The following is a 16,113-nucleotide window of genomic DNA, read 5'->3' on the forward strand; positions in this document are numbered from 1 at the left end:
GTCTGCTGGTAGAGGGAAGCCATGTGCACTGAAGGCCCCTCTGGACAGCCTATAGTCACCATGCCTGACAAAAGGGAGGGTCTCCTCGGGGAACCTAGAGGAAAGGGACAGGGTTATCATTGTCCTGCTGAGGAAGGAGCTGAGCCCAGGCCTTTGATGGATCACTTGAGCCAGACAGTTGAAAGTGGTGTCAGCACCATTGGGTCTTTGGGCACAGCATTTGTATCCCTGTGTTGCAAGACCTGAGTGGATGAAGGTGATTTAGTTGGCTGGGGGACATGGTCCTTACCAGTGAACTTGTATGCCAATCTGTAAATTCAGGAACTGCCTGTAGATGGGATGGTTGGCTGAGCTGGAGAGGGTAGAAGGTGTGTTTACTGCAGTACTGTCTGCCTCACTCACTTGGGGCTGCATCCCCACATCATGCCAAGGGATAACCTGGCCAGCCTTTGTGCCAGGTAAGCAGAGCTGCCTAAGGTGACACATCAGGAGGTGTGGGGGACTTTGGGCAAGTGTGTTTGGTCCCTAGGGGGGTACCCTCTTTCCCATCAGAGACCCAAGACCCCAGAAGAACAATCCAAGTCAGTGTAGTTCACGTCCCTTCCCTTCTGCAAGAGTGGTGAGCTGAGAAAGAACCGGAGAGGGGTTGACACCCTGCCCGAATGGCTCAGAACCAGTAATAGGGGACTGTGGCTTGTGTGTGGGAGGTGTCTATGTGCTGTGTGCACACAGAGCTCCACCGTATTTGTTGTGGTGCAAGGAGCAGCAGGGGCCCCCTTGGCTTTCATTCTCACCGTGTGTGGTCTTGTGCTTGGCTGTATGTCAGGAGGCAGGCATCCCATTCAGTGAATGACCTTGGCAGTGAGCAAATGCTGCTAGGTAGAGAGGGTGTGCTTGAGGCACCCTAGCATGGTGCCGGTCTTGGGACGTGGGGTTTCTGTGACTGTTGGGGTGTGGTGTATCCACACCTTTGCCCTGGGAAAAGAGGAAGAACACCGACCCAGCCCCATACACACCTAGTGACTTGTCTGTGTGGAAGGTGCAGGTTACCCATGGAGGCACCCAGAGGTGCCACTACGTGTATAGTGAAGTACACAGCCAGCAGGTCACTGATGTCCTGCCTGGGAGTTGATAGGGAGTCACAGAAGAGATGGTTGCAGACACATGTGCTGGAGACTCAACCAGCTCTTGGCATATAAAGGATGAAGAGTGGATGTTTCCATTCAGACAGGGGCAGGATCAGAGGCAGGAAATCATGCCCTGGCACAGGATTCCCCTGAGCAGACAGAGGCTGGGACTTGAGTTATCAGTAGGGCACAGGGAACCTGTGTGGCTTTCTTAGCAGGGGACCCACCTGCTGGGACTGTGCCTTCAAGGCTGCAGCTCACAGCATGTGGCAAATGGAAGGACCTGCCTACTCAACATTAGGACCTTGGTTTGGTGACCTCTGCTATTGCTTCCTTTGTGAAAATGAGACACTCTGCTTTAAGTGTCCTGTGGATGGCATTTTGCCATTATCTTAATATATTGTGTTTTTGTAGATTATAAGCTTCCTAAGATATTTTGGGAAGTGGTAGGATATAATAACTGAGATGAATATCCTTTTAGTTCTGCTAAACCATCATAATCTGTGAATTATCATTTTAATGAGTTTGTGTATTATTTCCTGCTCAAAACAGAATCAAATAAGCAATTGGGGTAAAGGGGATTACAAGGGTGGGACAGTGTGGGAGGGAAAAGCTGATAGTGCGGAGGGGGCTTTGTTGCCAGCCTCACAGCAGAGGACTGAAGGTGACCTGTGCAGGTTTGAGTGGTTTGGTTTTGTCCTCAGTCTTCAAGCAGCAGAGAGAAAGTTTTCTCATGTTCAGCTTTCATGATTTCTAAGACTTCTCCAACTCTAAGGTAGTTCTCCGTGTTGCATTTTATGTTCTATGTTTGTGTAGTTTCCTGCTGCTGCTTGCTGGCACCTTGTACTCATCACACTGGGGTGCAGGGACCCCAAGGACCAACTGCAGGCCCTGCCTCTGCACAGGCCCTTCATTCTGAGGAAGCTAGAGGGAGCAGGTGCTGTGGTCGGTTCTTCTCCTCATTTAATTTGGGTTCCATGGTAAAGAGTGGGATAGTGCCCTGGAAACCTGATTTATCCAATAAAAATAGCCAGAACTGATAGAGAAGCCATGATGATGAGACAGATGTATGCCTTTGCAGACCCGAACCTGAGCACAGGGTGCCAGCCTCAAGGTGCCGCAACACAGTTGCTCCTCAAGATACACACCATCCCTCAGCTGTCCTTGACCCCCCAGCTGCAGGGATTGTGTGGTGCAGTGTGGTTGGATACTCTTCCTCCTTCGCTGCCGTCTCCCCTGCACAGAAGTGTCTCCATTCCCTCCAGTGACCATTATCTTTTTGCATTGGAGGTTTTCGGTCTCAGCCTCAATTGTGGGACTTCTGTGACTTTATAGCTTCCCAGAGCCTTTGTCTGCTGGGGACGGGGTGGTTCTGGGATGGTGCCTCTTCCCCCTGCCTCCCCACTCCCATCTTCTCCTCTTCCTTCTCCTCCTTTGACCTTGGTTCCTCCAACTTTACTTTCAAGGTCTTTGTTCCTGTTCCAGAGTTCCCTTTAGTGAGGTGTTAACAGTTCTCATTCTGGTGGATTTGTGCTGTTAATTTTAGCTACCCATGGGGCTTATTCTGGAAATTAGTACAAAACCTTTAAAATCCTCAGTGGTCAGGCAGGGTGCAGAGCACCCCTAACTCAGAGTCACCCAGCCTGCAAGCCATGCCCAGAGTCTCCCAGCTCTGCACTGTGACCCCCTGCAGCAGGGAGGAGCAGGGTCCTCTGCAGCCCTGCCCCTCCCTCACCCCACTGACCTTCCCCTAGGTATGGCTGGAGGAGAACCCCACTGTCTTTGGGGGCTACCTCCAGGCTTTTGCTCCATCTATGTGGCCTCTCCTTCAAAATAAGACTGGGTGTTGTGGGGGCGGGGTGCCTCTTTGGGCTAATTACAGACGTGCCTAGACACACAGTATTCCTTTCTGGGAAAGGGAGGGGGCCAAGAGTCATTGCAGCCTGTTCAGGAACCTAGTCTCTAACCAGATTGTCTGTCTGAGGAGAGAGTTCCCCTGTCTTCTGTCTTCCTAGGTTCTTGGGGCCTGAGAGTGGGCCTTGTCCACATGGTATGCTGAGTCCAGGATACTTCAAGGTTTTAAATCTGGGGCCTTTAATCCTGACTACTGAGAGCTTAAAAGAATGGAGGGCTGCAGTATGGGGAGGGGGAAGACTGGGGACCCCCCCATTCTTTTTCTGTATATGTATTTGTGTGGGGTTGTCTATGTGTTGTTTTTGTTTTTTGAAAAAATTGCCAATAGCATGATGGCTCACTCCTAAGTACTCTCCCAGTAGTGAAGGTTTCTTGTAACCACATTTACCACATCTGAAGAAATGAGCAGTAGCCTGTCATATCATCTTCTATGCAGTGCACATTTGATTTCCCCAGTTGTCCCTAAAATATTTTTTATAGCTGTTGCCTGTGCCTCCCCAAGCCAGGATCCAACCATGTGCTTTTGTTTGCGGTGTCTCTTCATAGTAAACAGTTCCACCCTGTTCCTCTTCATATTGTCATCCTTGTAAAGAGGACAGCCCAGTCATCTTGTCATCAAGTCGGAATTTGTCTGATTGTGTTTTCTCAGTGTTTTGTTTTGTAGTCCCTTTATTTGTACGCTGGAAGACGGGGCTAGAGGCATGGATGATTCAGGGTGAATATTTTTTCCAGTATTACCATGTGGGTGATATCAAGCCCTTTGTATCCTGCTTTGTCAGGCTCATAGTAGTAGGTTCTGGGGTTTTTCTACCAAATAAAACATTTACCACCTCCTTCATTAAGAAAGAATGTTGGATAGTGCATTAAAATGAGAGACCAGTGAGAACCTGGAGGGGTGACTTTGTAAAATCTTACTCCCCAGGCCAGCCAGGTAAGGCTTTGGGCTCAGGTGTGTTGGGTCCCTTTTTACCATTCACTAGCCATGGGACTTTGACCAGCTGTCTGGTTTCTCAAAGCCTTGTTCCCTCTGATAATAAAATGATAATGAAAATGTTATTGAGCCTCAAGGTAGTGTTTGTCCACACTTGCCTGTAAGCCCTCATTATAGTGAGTCTTCTGGAAGGGAAGGAGGCAGGTGGGTGCAGGGGAGGAAGGGGAGGCTACAGCCCAATAAAGTAGGTCATTGGTGGATATAGTGGTGGGGCCATGCCTTGGCCACACAGCCAGCATCCTGACTGAGAGGGGCCACACCAACCCCTGAACCTGTTGCAGAGATCATCAGAAATGGTAATGGATTTGATCCTGAGCCACCTCTGCCTCAGCTGAGTACTGCACAAGGCTGGGCTGCTTGCCTCCAGGCTGGCCACCAGAGCAGCTCTTGCTGTATGTCAGTGTAATGATTTTTATTTTCTACACCTTTTTTGTTTGCCTGTCAGATCCTGCTTGCCCGGCACACTCCCTGTGCTCTGCATTGCTCCTCTTCCTCATGCTGCTCACTTCTTTACCACTCCTTTTTAGGTGGGTGACTGGCAAAAGCCACTTGATAAAGGAGTAGAGGACAGAGCTTGCTAGGAAGGAAGGAAGCTCCTTTCTGTTTCTCTTAAATTTTGAGACTGTTATGCATAACTGATATTTTAAGGACTATTTCATTTTGTCTACCCACTGAAGACAGCTGATGAACATGTTTGTTAAAGTCCTATCTGTTGAGGGGTAGCTGGCATACAGTAAGATCCGTTCTTTCTAACGTGTAGTTGGGTGAGTTTCTACCTACGCGTATAGTCGCCTAACCACCACTGTGATCCACAGATAGGGTGTTGCCACATCCTGGAAGAGTTCTCTAGATTTTTCAGAAATAAAATTGTTTATGTTAAAAAAACCCTTGACTTGGAATAGGTGTTAATACCTTGTTTGTAAAGGAGGTTATCTAAAGGAAAAGGAGAGAGAAATATGGAAAGAAAGATAGGCCCAGTTCTATTGGAGTAGGTGGCAGATATCATCACCATCTGATGAGAACAGCATGGCATTTGCACTTACTACACTCAAGGGCCAAGAAACTACGACACATTGGTGGCAGTAAGCCCTCCTAGAGCCCAGATCTTTGTTCCCAGCCACCCTCCTCCATTGTAATTAACCAGGGCTCTCTGGAGGAGCTGTGACTGAAGGGTAGGAGCTGAGGAAAGGACAAGACCATATTGTGCCCAAAAGCAGGAATGTGTTTGAAGAATGATGGAGGGTGGGGATCCCTGTCAAAAGTTAAGAACCTGCTTGAACAGCCTTCTGTTTTATGCTAACAAACCCTTGACCTGGAATAGTTGATAGTGCTATCAAGTTTCGGACAGTTTTATTAAGAACAGCCCACCAGGGCATGGTGGCACATGCCTATAGTCCCAGCAGCATGAGAGGCTGAGACAGGAGGATTCCGAGTTCAAAGCCGGCCTCAGCAATAGTGAGATGCCAAGCAACCCAGTGAAACCTGTCTCTAAATAAAATACAAAATAGGATTGGGGATGTGGCTCAGTGGGTGAGTGCCCCTAAATTTAATCCCTATTCACCCTTCCCCCCAAAAAAAAGTCATGGCAGTAAATTTTATAAAACTTTGAATAAAAAGAAATTCATGAGTCTATAGGGATGTTCTGGAAAGAGAAAGAGAACGAAAAAAGAAATGGGATAAAAAGGAAATTTCTCCTTTACAAAAGGATACCAATTAATAAATGTAGATGGAATGATAAACTTAAAATCATAATATTAAAATCCCCCTCCATTAGAATATACAGCCAGTGGTAATATTCACACCAAGAATCACTCTACAGATTGCTTATTTATTCAAATTAAGTGGTATAGTGGCCACTATCCTAACCAGGCATTCTTACCTATGGAACATCTTGACATGAAAGGTACCCTTATGTGACACTTTTGTTGTCTCTTTGCTATAAATGTGTAGCCTGGCCCTGAATATGACACATGATGTAGAAACTTGGATGGGATCAGGTATGTGTATATGCGGGGGCGGGGGGGGGGTGCATAAGATATTTAAATATGCCTGAATACTAGATTATGTTATTGTTACTTTTCTTGAACACGGTAAAGGAAAGATGGTGATGTAGAAGAATATGCTTGTTCTTAAGAGATGCCTGCCAAAGTGCTTGGGTGAAGTATGCTAGGTGTGCCACTTTTAAGCTGATGGTGATGAGAAATAATCGGAAAATGTTATCAATTAAGAATAAAAATTGTTTTCTTTGACACATTCCGTTCTGCTTTTTTCAGTGGTACTTAGAATACACATTCCTGGTGGTTGATTCTGTGATGAAACTATAGCTTCTCAAACTTGCCTATGTCACATAGAGATTATTGTTTTAAAAATTGCCCTGCAGTCCAGACTCAAGTAGGTGTTTATTTTGCAGTGAAAGGTTTTGTGCCAACTTTGGTTGCTCTTGTGGCTACTTGAAGCCAGGCACAGAGTACTCTCTGTGGTACTGAGTCTTGTTTTTGTTTTCATTCACTTTCATTAAAGAATTTCAATATTTTGCACCTTTGGTGATTCTCATAGGATCCAGTGCCTTTTAAACTTTTTAAGACCTTTCTTTCTCTGATGGTACCAGAAGATCTGGGTCTGTGTCTGGGTTTACTGTGAAATTCATTCATGTACATTTCCTCTCTTTTTGAGTACTTTTGATCTAAGTAGTGCCCTTTCCCCAGTTTGCAGTTAAAATCAACACATCAGGAATACTTAACCTCTGACCTTTTTTTTTGGTACTAGGGATTGAACTCAGGGGTGTATAACCACTGAGCCATATCCCTAGTCTTTGCATAGGGCCTTGCTAAATTGCTGATGCTGGCCTTGAACTTTTGAATCTATCAGCCTCCCAAATAGCTGGGATTACAGGCATGCACCATTGCACCCAGCTACCTCTTCTAATTTAACAAAATTCCTTTCAAAGAACGTTTTATTAAATGTTTGTTGGCTCTGGGGAAAAGATGGTGGGTGAAAGGGGCACACCTCCTCTTGTCAAGTCATCTCAGCCTCAAGGGTGTGATGGGCAGGTTAGCATGGGGACTGTGCCAGTCCAGTGGCAGCACAGAAGGGAGCCATAAGAGGCCAAGGGATATGTGGGACCTGAGCCTGACTGGTCCTTCACCTGAGCCAACAAAAAGGCTGGGCGGGAATCAGTGGGGCAAGGACCACGCATGGAATCATGCCACAGCTTGTCGGACTGTTCTGTGTGGTTTGGTTCCTTTAAAACTGAGGATGGCTTCCAGGTTAAGGTCATCTGTCCCTGATTCCTACAGAGATCCTTTCAGAGCAAGGCCCTTCAGTACACTTCTTGGCTGTAGGAAGAGCACAAGGCCTTGGCTGCCGTCCCCTCTGACCTTCACTCTGTCCCTCCCTGTGCCTTCCCCCTCAGTAAAATATCTGTGGCGCCTGGGTCTGTCATGTGGCTCTTGTTTTGTACCTCTCTCCTCTGCCTGGAATATTCATAGCCCCTTACAGATATGACAGAGTGCTTCTTGTTCTTTAAGGTCAGCTTAAGGGACTGTTCGCACAGAGCCCTGCAGCAAGTGGCACCATATACGCTGCTGCCTTTTGTGTGGCCACAGTCAGCGTCTCCTTCACATAGCAGGAACCCCTCAAAGGCTCAGGTGGTTTTTTTCTGTTGTTGTATCTGCTTTTAATCATGCCTGTGTCAAGTAGATAACTAAGAAACGATTATCATGTGACAAAATGACACATCCCTCTCTTACGGTTGGCAGGTTCAGCCTCACCTAGAGGTAATTGTTCAGAATGTGAATCTGATGCCCCCCCACCCCAGAGATTCTGAGTCGGGATCTGTGGGTCCGAGCCAAGAGCCGAGGATCAGCCAGCCTCACGCTGTCACTGTCAGCTTCCCTCTCTTCCTCCCTAAGTCAGCTGTTAACTGTGATCCAGGGAAGCGCCCTGTGTGCACGCACTCTTGGAACTTCCTGAGGACGTTGCAGTCAGGGTGCTGGTTTGTGCTGCTAGTTCTAGACCCACACTGTCTATAGGCTGTCACCAGCCTGTGCAGGTAGTGTGCCCACCTTGATGGTGCACGTCTGATGTCGACATGGCTAGCTCTTCCCACTCCTCTTGGGAACCTTTTTTTGTTTTCTACTCCTAGGGGAACCAGGGTCCCAGCCAGTGAGTGAGGTTCTGTGCAGCAGTGCACTTAGGGCCTTTTGTCCTGATTAAATCATAAAATGCTTGTCTTAAAAGGTGCCAAAATCAGGTTCAGACTGAGCTTTGAGGAGTAGAATCCAGAGCCAGTCTCGATTTCTGGACTTCCAGGGTGTCACCAATGCCATCTGATGTCCATAGTCCTGAGGACAAGGTCTTTAAATGCAACTCATTATTCGTGTTATAGCACCCCTGGGGGACTTGCTTAAAACCTGAAACTATGGTAAAACAGATATTCTCTGGGCCATTGGAGATGACATGCTCACCTCCTTTATCCTTGTGGTATATTTCTGAAAATTTGTGTTTAAGGGATTTTTAAGTCAAATGATGTTTTCCCTTTGATATACATTCTCACTTTGGGTGGCCTTCACTTCCATTTGTAGCTCTGTGCTCCAGGCCCCTCCGGCAGGCAGTCACAACTAGATGTGTGTGGAGGGCGTGCCCGCGGGAGTGGCTATCAGCAGTGCATCTGGTTTGTGCTGCATGGCTCACCTCTGCCTTAAAGCTGGCATCCTGCCTACTCTCAATTGATTTTATTGCATGATTAAAATGTGACAAAAGAGTCTTGACCCTCATCTGGCTCAGACTGGAGTATGCTGGGCTCTGGACTTTGAAAACAGCTGCTTGTCCTTCCGCCAGAGCCACTTCCGTTTCTCAGGCCAGTTGCTGTCTCACTGGCCAGGCTGACCAAGTCATTTAAGGATTTGGGTGTCTGGCAGTTCCGGTCTCTGCAAACAGAAGGAACCAGTTTTACATTTTACCCCCTAAATAATGTGAAAAACAGTGATTAAGTTCTTGGTGCCAACCTAAATTATTCATAAAGTCAATATGAATTATCTAAAATACAATCAAATGACAACTTTGAGAATCTTTGCACTTAATTTGATGATGTGGTCAGAAATTTTAATGAAGACTCTTTTAGTTTTCCGGGCCCTTTAAAAATGTGTTAGGACACTTTTAAGTAATTTTTTTTATGATTAAGCAGTAATGCCATTACTTTGTAACTTACAGCTTTTTTCTCCTGGACACATCTAGATCACTAATATGTTTTTAAGACTTACTTTTTATGACTACGATGGTTCTTGACTCACAAAATGGAATACCAGGGGAAGGTAGATTTTTTTTTCCCCCTAGTGATACTCTAAAAACATTTGCAAGAGCAGTGGGAGGAGGGGAAATAGCAGATGTACGCTGATGTTTAACAGGCAGCCCACAAGCTCAGCAGGAAAGAGGGAAGCTCAAAGGCTGGATGGCCCCCACTCTTGAGGGGAAGGTGGTGATGGTAGGGGCTGGTGTTGGGGTGCTGGCACCACCACAAGGGCCCCCCAGAGTCTCCCCTAAAGCTGCCTTGGTGCAGAACAGTAGGAGGGGAGGATGGAGAAGCCAGTGGCCCTGGCTGGGGGCCATAGGAGTTCTTTTCAGATGGGGGCTCTTTCTTTCAGGTGTGCCTGCGGTTACTCATGTGCTGTGTGTCTATGGAAAAGACTGTTAAGCTGTCAAATAGTGAAGTACCTCAGTAGTTCCCGATGCCGTGATCATGGTTTTGGTCTCGTTTCTTTTAGGTTACCCCTGTTTCAGGCCAGTGCTTTTGCATTTTTGGCCCCTGCTCGAGCCATCCTGTCTTTAGATAAATGGAAATGTAACACCACAGGTAATTGCAGTTATTTCCACATATGTCATTGGGGTCCTTTAATGCAGGTGATAAAAGGGAGGCCTGGACATACTGCCCCCAGCAGCGTTCACTCCTTCTGGAATTAGGTGCAGAACACACCAACCCCCAAACAGCTTAGAACGCTCCAGTCTGTGGACCGTGTCTCTCTCTCTCTTTCTATCCACTCGTTCATCCCTAACCCTAGAGCAAATAAGGACCAGGAATGACCTCATTTCTCTATGCTAATGAAATTGATAAGTATGGGACTGGAATAGAACAATATCTGCTATATTCCTGCCTGTCTCTTTCAGTGGATTTTATGACCCACCAGTAGTTACCGCTCTTGCTGCGTCAGCATCCCTTCTCTGAAACATCTTTGCTTTTTAAGGATCTGGCTACTGTGGTTTTCTGCAAATGACTTTCATTCCCCCTTCTTAGTGATTGCAAAGATCCTTAAGGTACCCAATAAGGACAGGAAAAGACAGGGAAGTTTGGGAAATCAGACTCAGACCTGTGGTACTCTCAAAATAGTTACATTTTGAGGTTCTAGGAGCCAAACTTTTCAGCCTTCATTTCCTTTGTTGCTCCTAGGAGTTACTTTGTGACCATTAGTTTGATTTAGGAACTGGAGAAGACCCTCTGTTTTATCTAGGGTTTTACAACCTCAGTCCAGCCACCTTGCCATCGGGCATTTCAGTTAGCTGCTTGCAAAGGTTGGTTTTCTGTGTGAAGCTGGTCTAGTAATGGGTAGCACCACTTCAGTCCGTTTTTGACACGTTGGGGAGCTCTCAGAAGATGAGTACATTGATTAAATTAGTGCTGGGGACTCCACTTTGCAGTGTGATAAGCCCTTCTGTTGTAGGTTGAATTCTAGGGATGGGTAATGTCACAAATATACTTAAAACAGGGAGAAAATTCCTCTTAAAGGGTAAAATGAGTGTGTCCTGTGAAACATCGCCGTCGCTACAAGGAAAACTTTGTCTTTGTTTTTGTTTTCAAGATGTTTCAGTTGCCAACGGGACAGCTGAGCTGTTGCACACAGAGCACATCTGGTACCCCCGGATCCGCGAGGTAAAGGACCCGCGCCACTGGCTTGCAGCTTCTCCGTGTTTCTTCTTCTCGGCTCCCGTGCTGGGTGTGCCCAAGAAAGCACCGTTGCTTTACCAAGTCTTCCTTTTTCTCTTCAGTTACTGAGATGTTTATTCCTGTTGTTAAACTAAATTTACTCCATGGCTTCGTGCCACCAGACAGTGTTGTTCTTTCCTCCTGCAGACCCACAGACCTGCCCACGCACACCCTCTAGTAAGTTGAGGCTCACGGTTCACTTGGAAGAGCTGCCCAGGCTTGTCACAGGCAGCAGAATTGGTTGTGCTGCCCTCAGCATTTGCCTGTGTTTGTTGAAAGAAGTAAAGATATTTGTCTACTAAAGTGCCGTTGAACCAAGCGGTGTGTGGCAGACTCCAGACATGAAGAGCAGCTGACAGTGTATACATATCTTCCCAGGCTCACAAGATCAGTAGAATTAGCCTGAATATGACCATTCTGCAGGATAGAGCCATTCCTCTAGAAGTTTTGTCAGTGATATTGTCTTTTAAATGTTGTGTCACCCTCCCCCCCAACCTCCCGTAGTACTAGGGATTGAACCCAGGGTCTTGAGCATGCTAGACAAGCATTTTACCACTGAGCTGTGGCCCCAGCCCTGGGTCTCACTCTTTAAAGCCAGTGTGGTACTCTTCCTATAAGGCTGGTTTGGAAATGTCTTCTTAAACGAGAATTATACATTTTATATATTTCATTTATCAGTGGAAAAGGTAAGCTGGCTTTGTGTTCAGTGCCCCTTTCTACAATTTTCTAACATTGCCGATGTCATACTCAAGTTTTCTAGACCTTAATACCTCCACTGAACTTTTTTTTGGTGGGTTCCCAAGGAATTATTTAGCTATTGGGCCTACCATACATTATAATAACTTATGGCCTTGCAGAATTGTCAGTTGTGGTTACAGGTGACATTCCAAGTATTGGACATCCAAACTGCTCATTCTCATGTTGTATTTTCTCTTATTTCAGATCCAGGGGGCCATCATCATGTCCTCATTGATAGAAGTGGTCATCGGATTCCTTGGCCTGCCTGGGGCTCTGCTGAGGTACATCGGGCCCCTGACCATCACGCCTACAGTGGCCCTCATTGGGCTCTCCGGTTTCCAGGCAGCAGGAGAGAGAGCAGGAAAGCACTGGGGCATCGCCATGCTGTAAGTGTTCTGAACGCACCCAAGTGGGGACAGGCAGACTCTCCCCGACTACTGCCATAAGAACCTTTGAGAGTATTTGGAACGTTTGCACAAACTACAGAAAGCTGTAATAAAAAAAGAAAAAGAAAAAACCGAAGAAGAATGTTCTGACATTTTAAACTTTGATTCATGCTTGGGAATAGTTGAAGGGTTTTCTTAGAGTTTGGGAAGTGACATATAGTCGGTGTCACAAACGCAGATGTGGCAATGATGTGGAGAGGGAGGGTCCAGAAGGCATAAGCTTTGAGCTCTCACCTTGTGAGTCACACCAAGTCTCTTGTGCATGAGTTGAAATACTGAGAAGCCACATTTTTTAGAGCTCATCCTATCCATGTCAGAGATTTCACATAAACCTGTAGCTCAGACCTCTAACTCCGGACTTCCAGAATCAGTGCCCAACTTGCTGTCTCTGCTTGATATTTCACAAGACAACTCAAACTGACACGCTCCCTGTTGCTTATGCCAGAAACCCTAGTGACGTCCTTGACTCTTCCCTTCCTCCATTCCCCACACAGTGGGTCGTACACTTGACTCTATAGCAAACCCTGGGTCTGTTTTCCTCTCCAGGCCTTCACTGCTCTATGGCCCACCCTCAGCCACTGACTCCTCACTGTTCTCCAGCTTATCTCCTCTCCCTTCCTGACCATTCCCAGTCCTGTAACATGCTTATCCATTAGTGTCTTCCAGGCCTCTTCCTCTGTCCCCTCCTTTTGAAACTCCAGTTGGACACAGCTAGACTTCTGGAAGCTTTTAGGTCTTGTTCCAACATCTGAAACCTCACCTGCTGCCTCTTGGTGAGTCTGTTTGCATCTCTTGGCCTGGTGCTTGGGGGCCTTTCTCTGAGAGCTCCGACAGGCAGAGGTGGGAAATTTGAATTCCTTCTCAGATGTCTGCCTCCCCTCCACTCCTGCTCATCCCTTTCTAGAACTCCTAGGATGTTGGATCTCCTGGATTCTTCCACTTCTCTCTCCTTTTCTATCTTGTTTTTCTCCTCTGTTTTCCTCAACTGTACCTGTTAATCCTTCGGTGGGATTTTTCATTTCTGCTCTTGTGATTTTTGTACAAGACCATTTGTCCTTGGGATGTCACCTGAGGGCAGGTGTCAGCTGTGGGCCAGTTCCATGGCACATCCAGCACCTGGTCCACCTTCTGTTACAAAATAGGTGCTTGGTAAGCACCATATGAGTGAGTATGGGAAGCCCTGGGAGTGGAGAAAGCTCATGTCCACCGTAACAGTCAAGAATGATCCCTAAGGAAGCTTTGCCCAAATAGTTGACAGCGAGTGTATTAAATCTTCAGGGAAGACAGAATTCCTGTTTATAGTGTTCTAGAGCTTTGAGAAAGAAGGAAAATTTCCTGATTTATTTTAATGGTGAAACCTAACTGAGCTAATAATACAGAAGAACCATTGGCTCTCATTTTTCCTTTCTAGGGTTATGTTAAGGAAAAAAACCCAGAGTTGACTGGTGGTTTTGGAAGATGTTCCAAGCAAAGAGTTCTGAGTTCATATATGTTCAGGTAGAATGCTAAAGTTCAGCATCTTTGTCTACTGTAAGGTTCCCTGGGATTTTTTAAGATGCAAATGTGTAAGACTCTTCCCAGAAAAGAGCCTGAGAATCCAGCACTGCCCATACTTAATTGAAAGAATAGCGCATTATGTATCATTTCAGGAATTCAAGAATGATTAAATATCAGATAATCTATTAAAACTTATCATGGGTCCATAGTGTATTTTATCAATAAGTTTTTATGACTAAAAAACTGTGACACACTAAAAAATATTTAGTGTAAAATGACATACTTGAAACTAGTGAGGAGTGGAAGAATTATGTAGGAGAAATTAGATAATTATGGAAAAAAAGATTCCTAGTTTATAGCAATTCATTTCAGTTGAATTAAATACTTAAATGGAGGAACTAGAAAAGGGCTGGGCTGTGGCTCAGTGGTAGAGCACTTGCCTAGCACATGGGAGGCACTGGGTTTGATTTTCAGCACCACATGTTAATAAATGCGTATATATAAAAATATGAATATGGAAAAAAGTGCTAGAAAAAAAATCTACATAAATATTTAATCCTAAAGTGAGAAATCTTTTTTAAAAAATACTGAAAAGATAAAATTTGATAGATTTCACCACAGCTGCATTTAAAAACCAATGAAACAGAGACTGTGGTTGTAGCTCAGTGGTAGAGCGCTTGCTTAGCATGTGTGAGGCACTGGGTTTGAGCCTCAGCACCACATAAAATAAGTAAAATAAAGGTATTGTATTCATCTACAACTAAAAAATATTTTTAAAAAACACTGAAGCAATCTAAAATGAATCTGAGAAGACAAATTCTCAAGAAAGGCTAATGTCCTTAATTCATAAAGTTTAAAAGACAGAGAATCCCAGTGGAGTAATGGTTAAATGATACAATATGAGCAGCTGTAAAGCAAAAAGGAAATAAAAATAGCTAAATAACATGTAAGAAGGTTTATCTTTCCTAGTTATCAAAATGTGTGTTATCTACACCAACTTTGTTAGGAGTGAGAGTGGACCAAGTTGTGCAAGTGTGGGTTTGCTCTAACAGTCAGCATTTAGGGACATATCCCCAGGGTTGGGAAGGGTAGCTCATCTGTGACTGCCGTTTCCAGCGTAGTGCATATATCTTTAATAGGAACAGTATTCTTCCTAAGAACATTAATTTTTAAAAGTTTGCTTTTCTTATGAAAAATTTCAAACTATTCAAAAGAGGAGAGATTAGTTTAATGGCCCATGTTCTGTCACCAAACACTCTGGAGCAGTCTTTTTTCACCTATACCCCACTGTTCCTTAGCCCCCTCCATTTCACTTGGTTCTATTCATTTGAAATTAAGTTATTAAACAGAGAAATCTAACATAAAGCAAGTCTTCCCACTCACCTATCTCTCAGAAACAACCCCTCATGATAACTTGTAATTCAATGTTTATTCTTCCATATTTTTTTGTTTTCATGCAGATCAATATAAACATGCACATGTATAGTGTTGACATCAGATTATTTTGTAGTTTGTTCTTTGGGGGCTCACCTTTCCAAGATAGTGTTTTTAGTTGGGTCTGATTCATTCTAAAAGTACACTAATTAAGTATGAATGAGCTATAATTTATGTGGCCATTCCCCAATTGATACTCATGCACGCTATTTAAGCCATTTGCTATTGTAAACATATGCTGAAATATGTATCCTTATGCATAAAAAATGAATATTAAAATAAGTGATAGTTTTTAAGTTGTTGAAATTGGCAAGCATTTAAAAGTATAAGACCCCATGTTGCAATAAGTAGCAAATGGACATTCTTGGTCTCTTTGGTGGGCTTACATCATTGTTCACATTGCTTCCGTTGTCATGTATACAGAAATTGCTAAACAAGATGCCCATTAATGGAATGCTAAGCTAAGCAGCCATTCAGGCACTGATAGTTTACACCATGTATTGAGGTGCAAAGGTGTTCTTGGCATTAGTAAGTGCTAAAATCTGGTTAGGAAGCAGCCTGTAAAGTATGCTCCCAGGTTGGGTTAGATAATGACCTCCTTGTGCCCCAAAGATGGTAGCAATCAATGGTCACCTATCTTTTTTGATCCCAGTGTCCAGCCTCCCATAAATATCCAGAGAATAAAATCCCTTTTGGATCGATGGGAATGTTGTGTGTTTTTTATCACCTAATGGATTATGAGTGAGCTTCAGAATTTTGTCTCTTTGCTTTTGCTTATCTGCCTTTAAATTTTCTCTACAGTTTACTATGCATCACTTGCCTTATATTAAAGTAAAAGAAAGATTAAAAAAAAGGCAACATGTAAATGTAAGGTGAAATTTAAAGGTAACATGTAAAGTACCCAGGGCAGTAGGTGTACCACAGCCTGAGGACTTGGGCTGAGACCCTTGTCCTTTTTCTTTGTGAGCATAGCATGCCCCCACTCTGAGC

At 44.8% G+C, this 16,113-nt stretch overlaps 1 protein-coding gene across 9 annotated transcripts in view; it reads left to right on the plus strand.

Annotated features, from left to right (window-relative positions):
* The window catches only part of Slc23a2 (solute carrier family 23 member 2), a 113,674-nt gene that overhangs the window by 74,460 nt on the left and 23,101 nt on the right, over positions 1-16,113 (plus strand). For 8 of the 9 annotated variants that reach the window (XM_078051453.1, XM_078051452.1, XM_078051458.1 and 5 more), the window contains 3 exons: positions 9,795-9,883; positions 10,884-10,954; positions 11,951-12,132. In XM_078051453.1, coding sequence (XP_077907579.1) covers positions 9,795-9,883; positions 10,884-10,954; positions 11,951-12,132 — 342 coding nt within the window. Of the gene's footprint in view, positions 1-9,794; positions 9,884-10,883; positions 10,955-11,950; positions 12,133-16,113 lie in introns of those variants that run through there. The other variant, XM_078051459.1, reaches the window with a different exon arrangement.

This window comes from Ictidomys tridecemlineatus, chromosome 5 (assembly GCF_052094955.1).
Source record: "Ictidomys tridecemlineatus isolate mIctTri1 chromosome 5, mIctTri1.hap1, whole genome shotgun sequence".
In the NCBI taxonomy this organism is placed as follows: Eukaryota; Metazoa; Chordata; class Mammalia; order Rodentia; family Sciuridae; genus Ictidomys; species Ictidomys tridecemlineatus.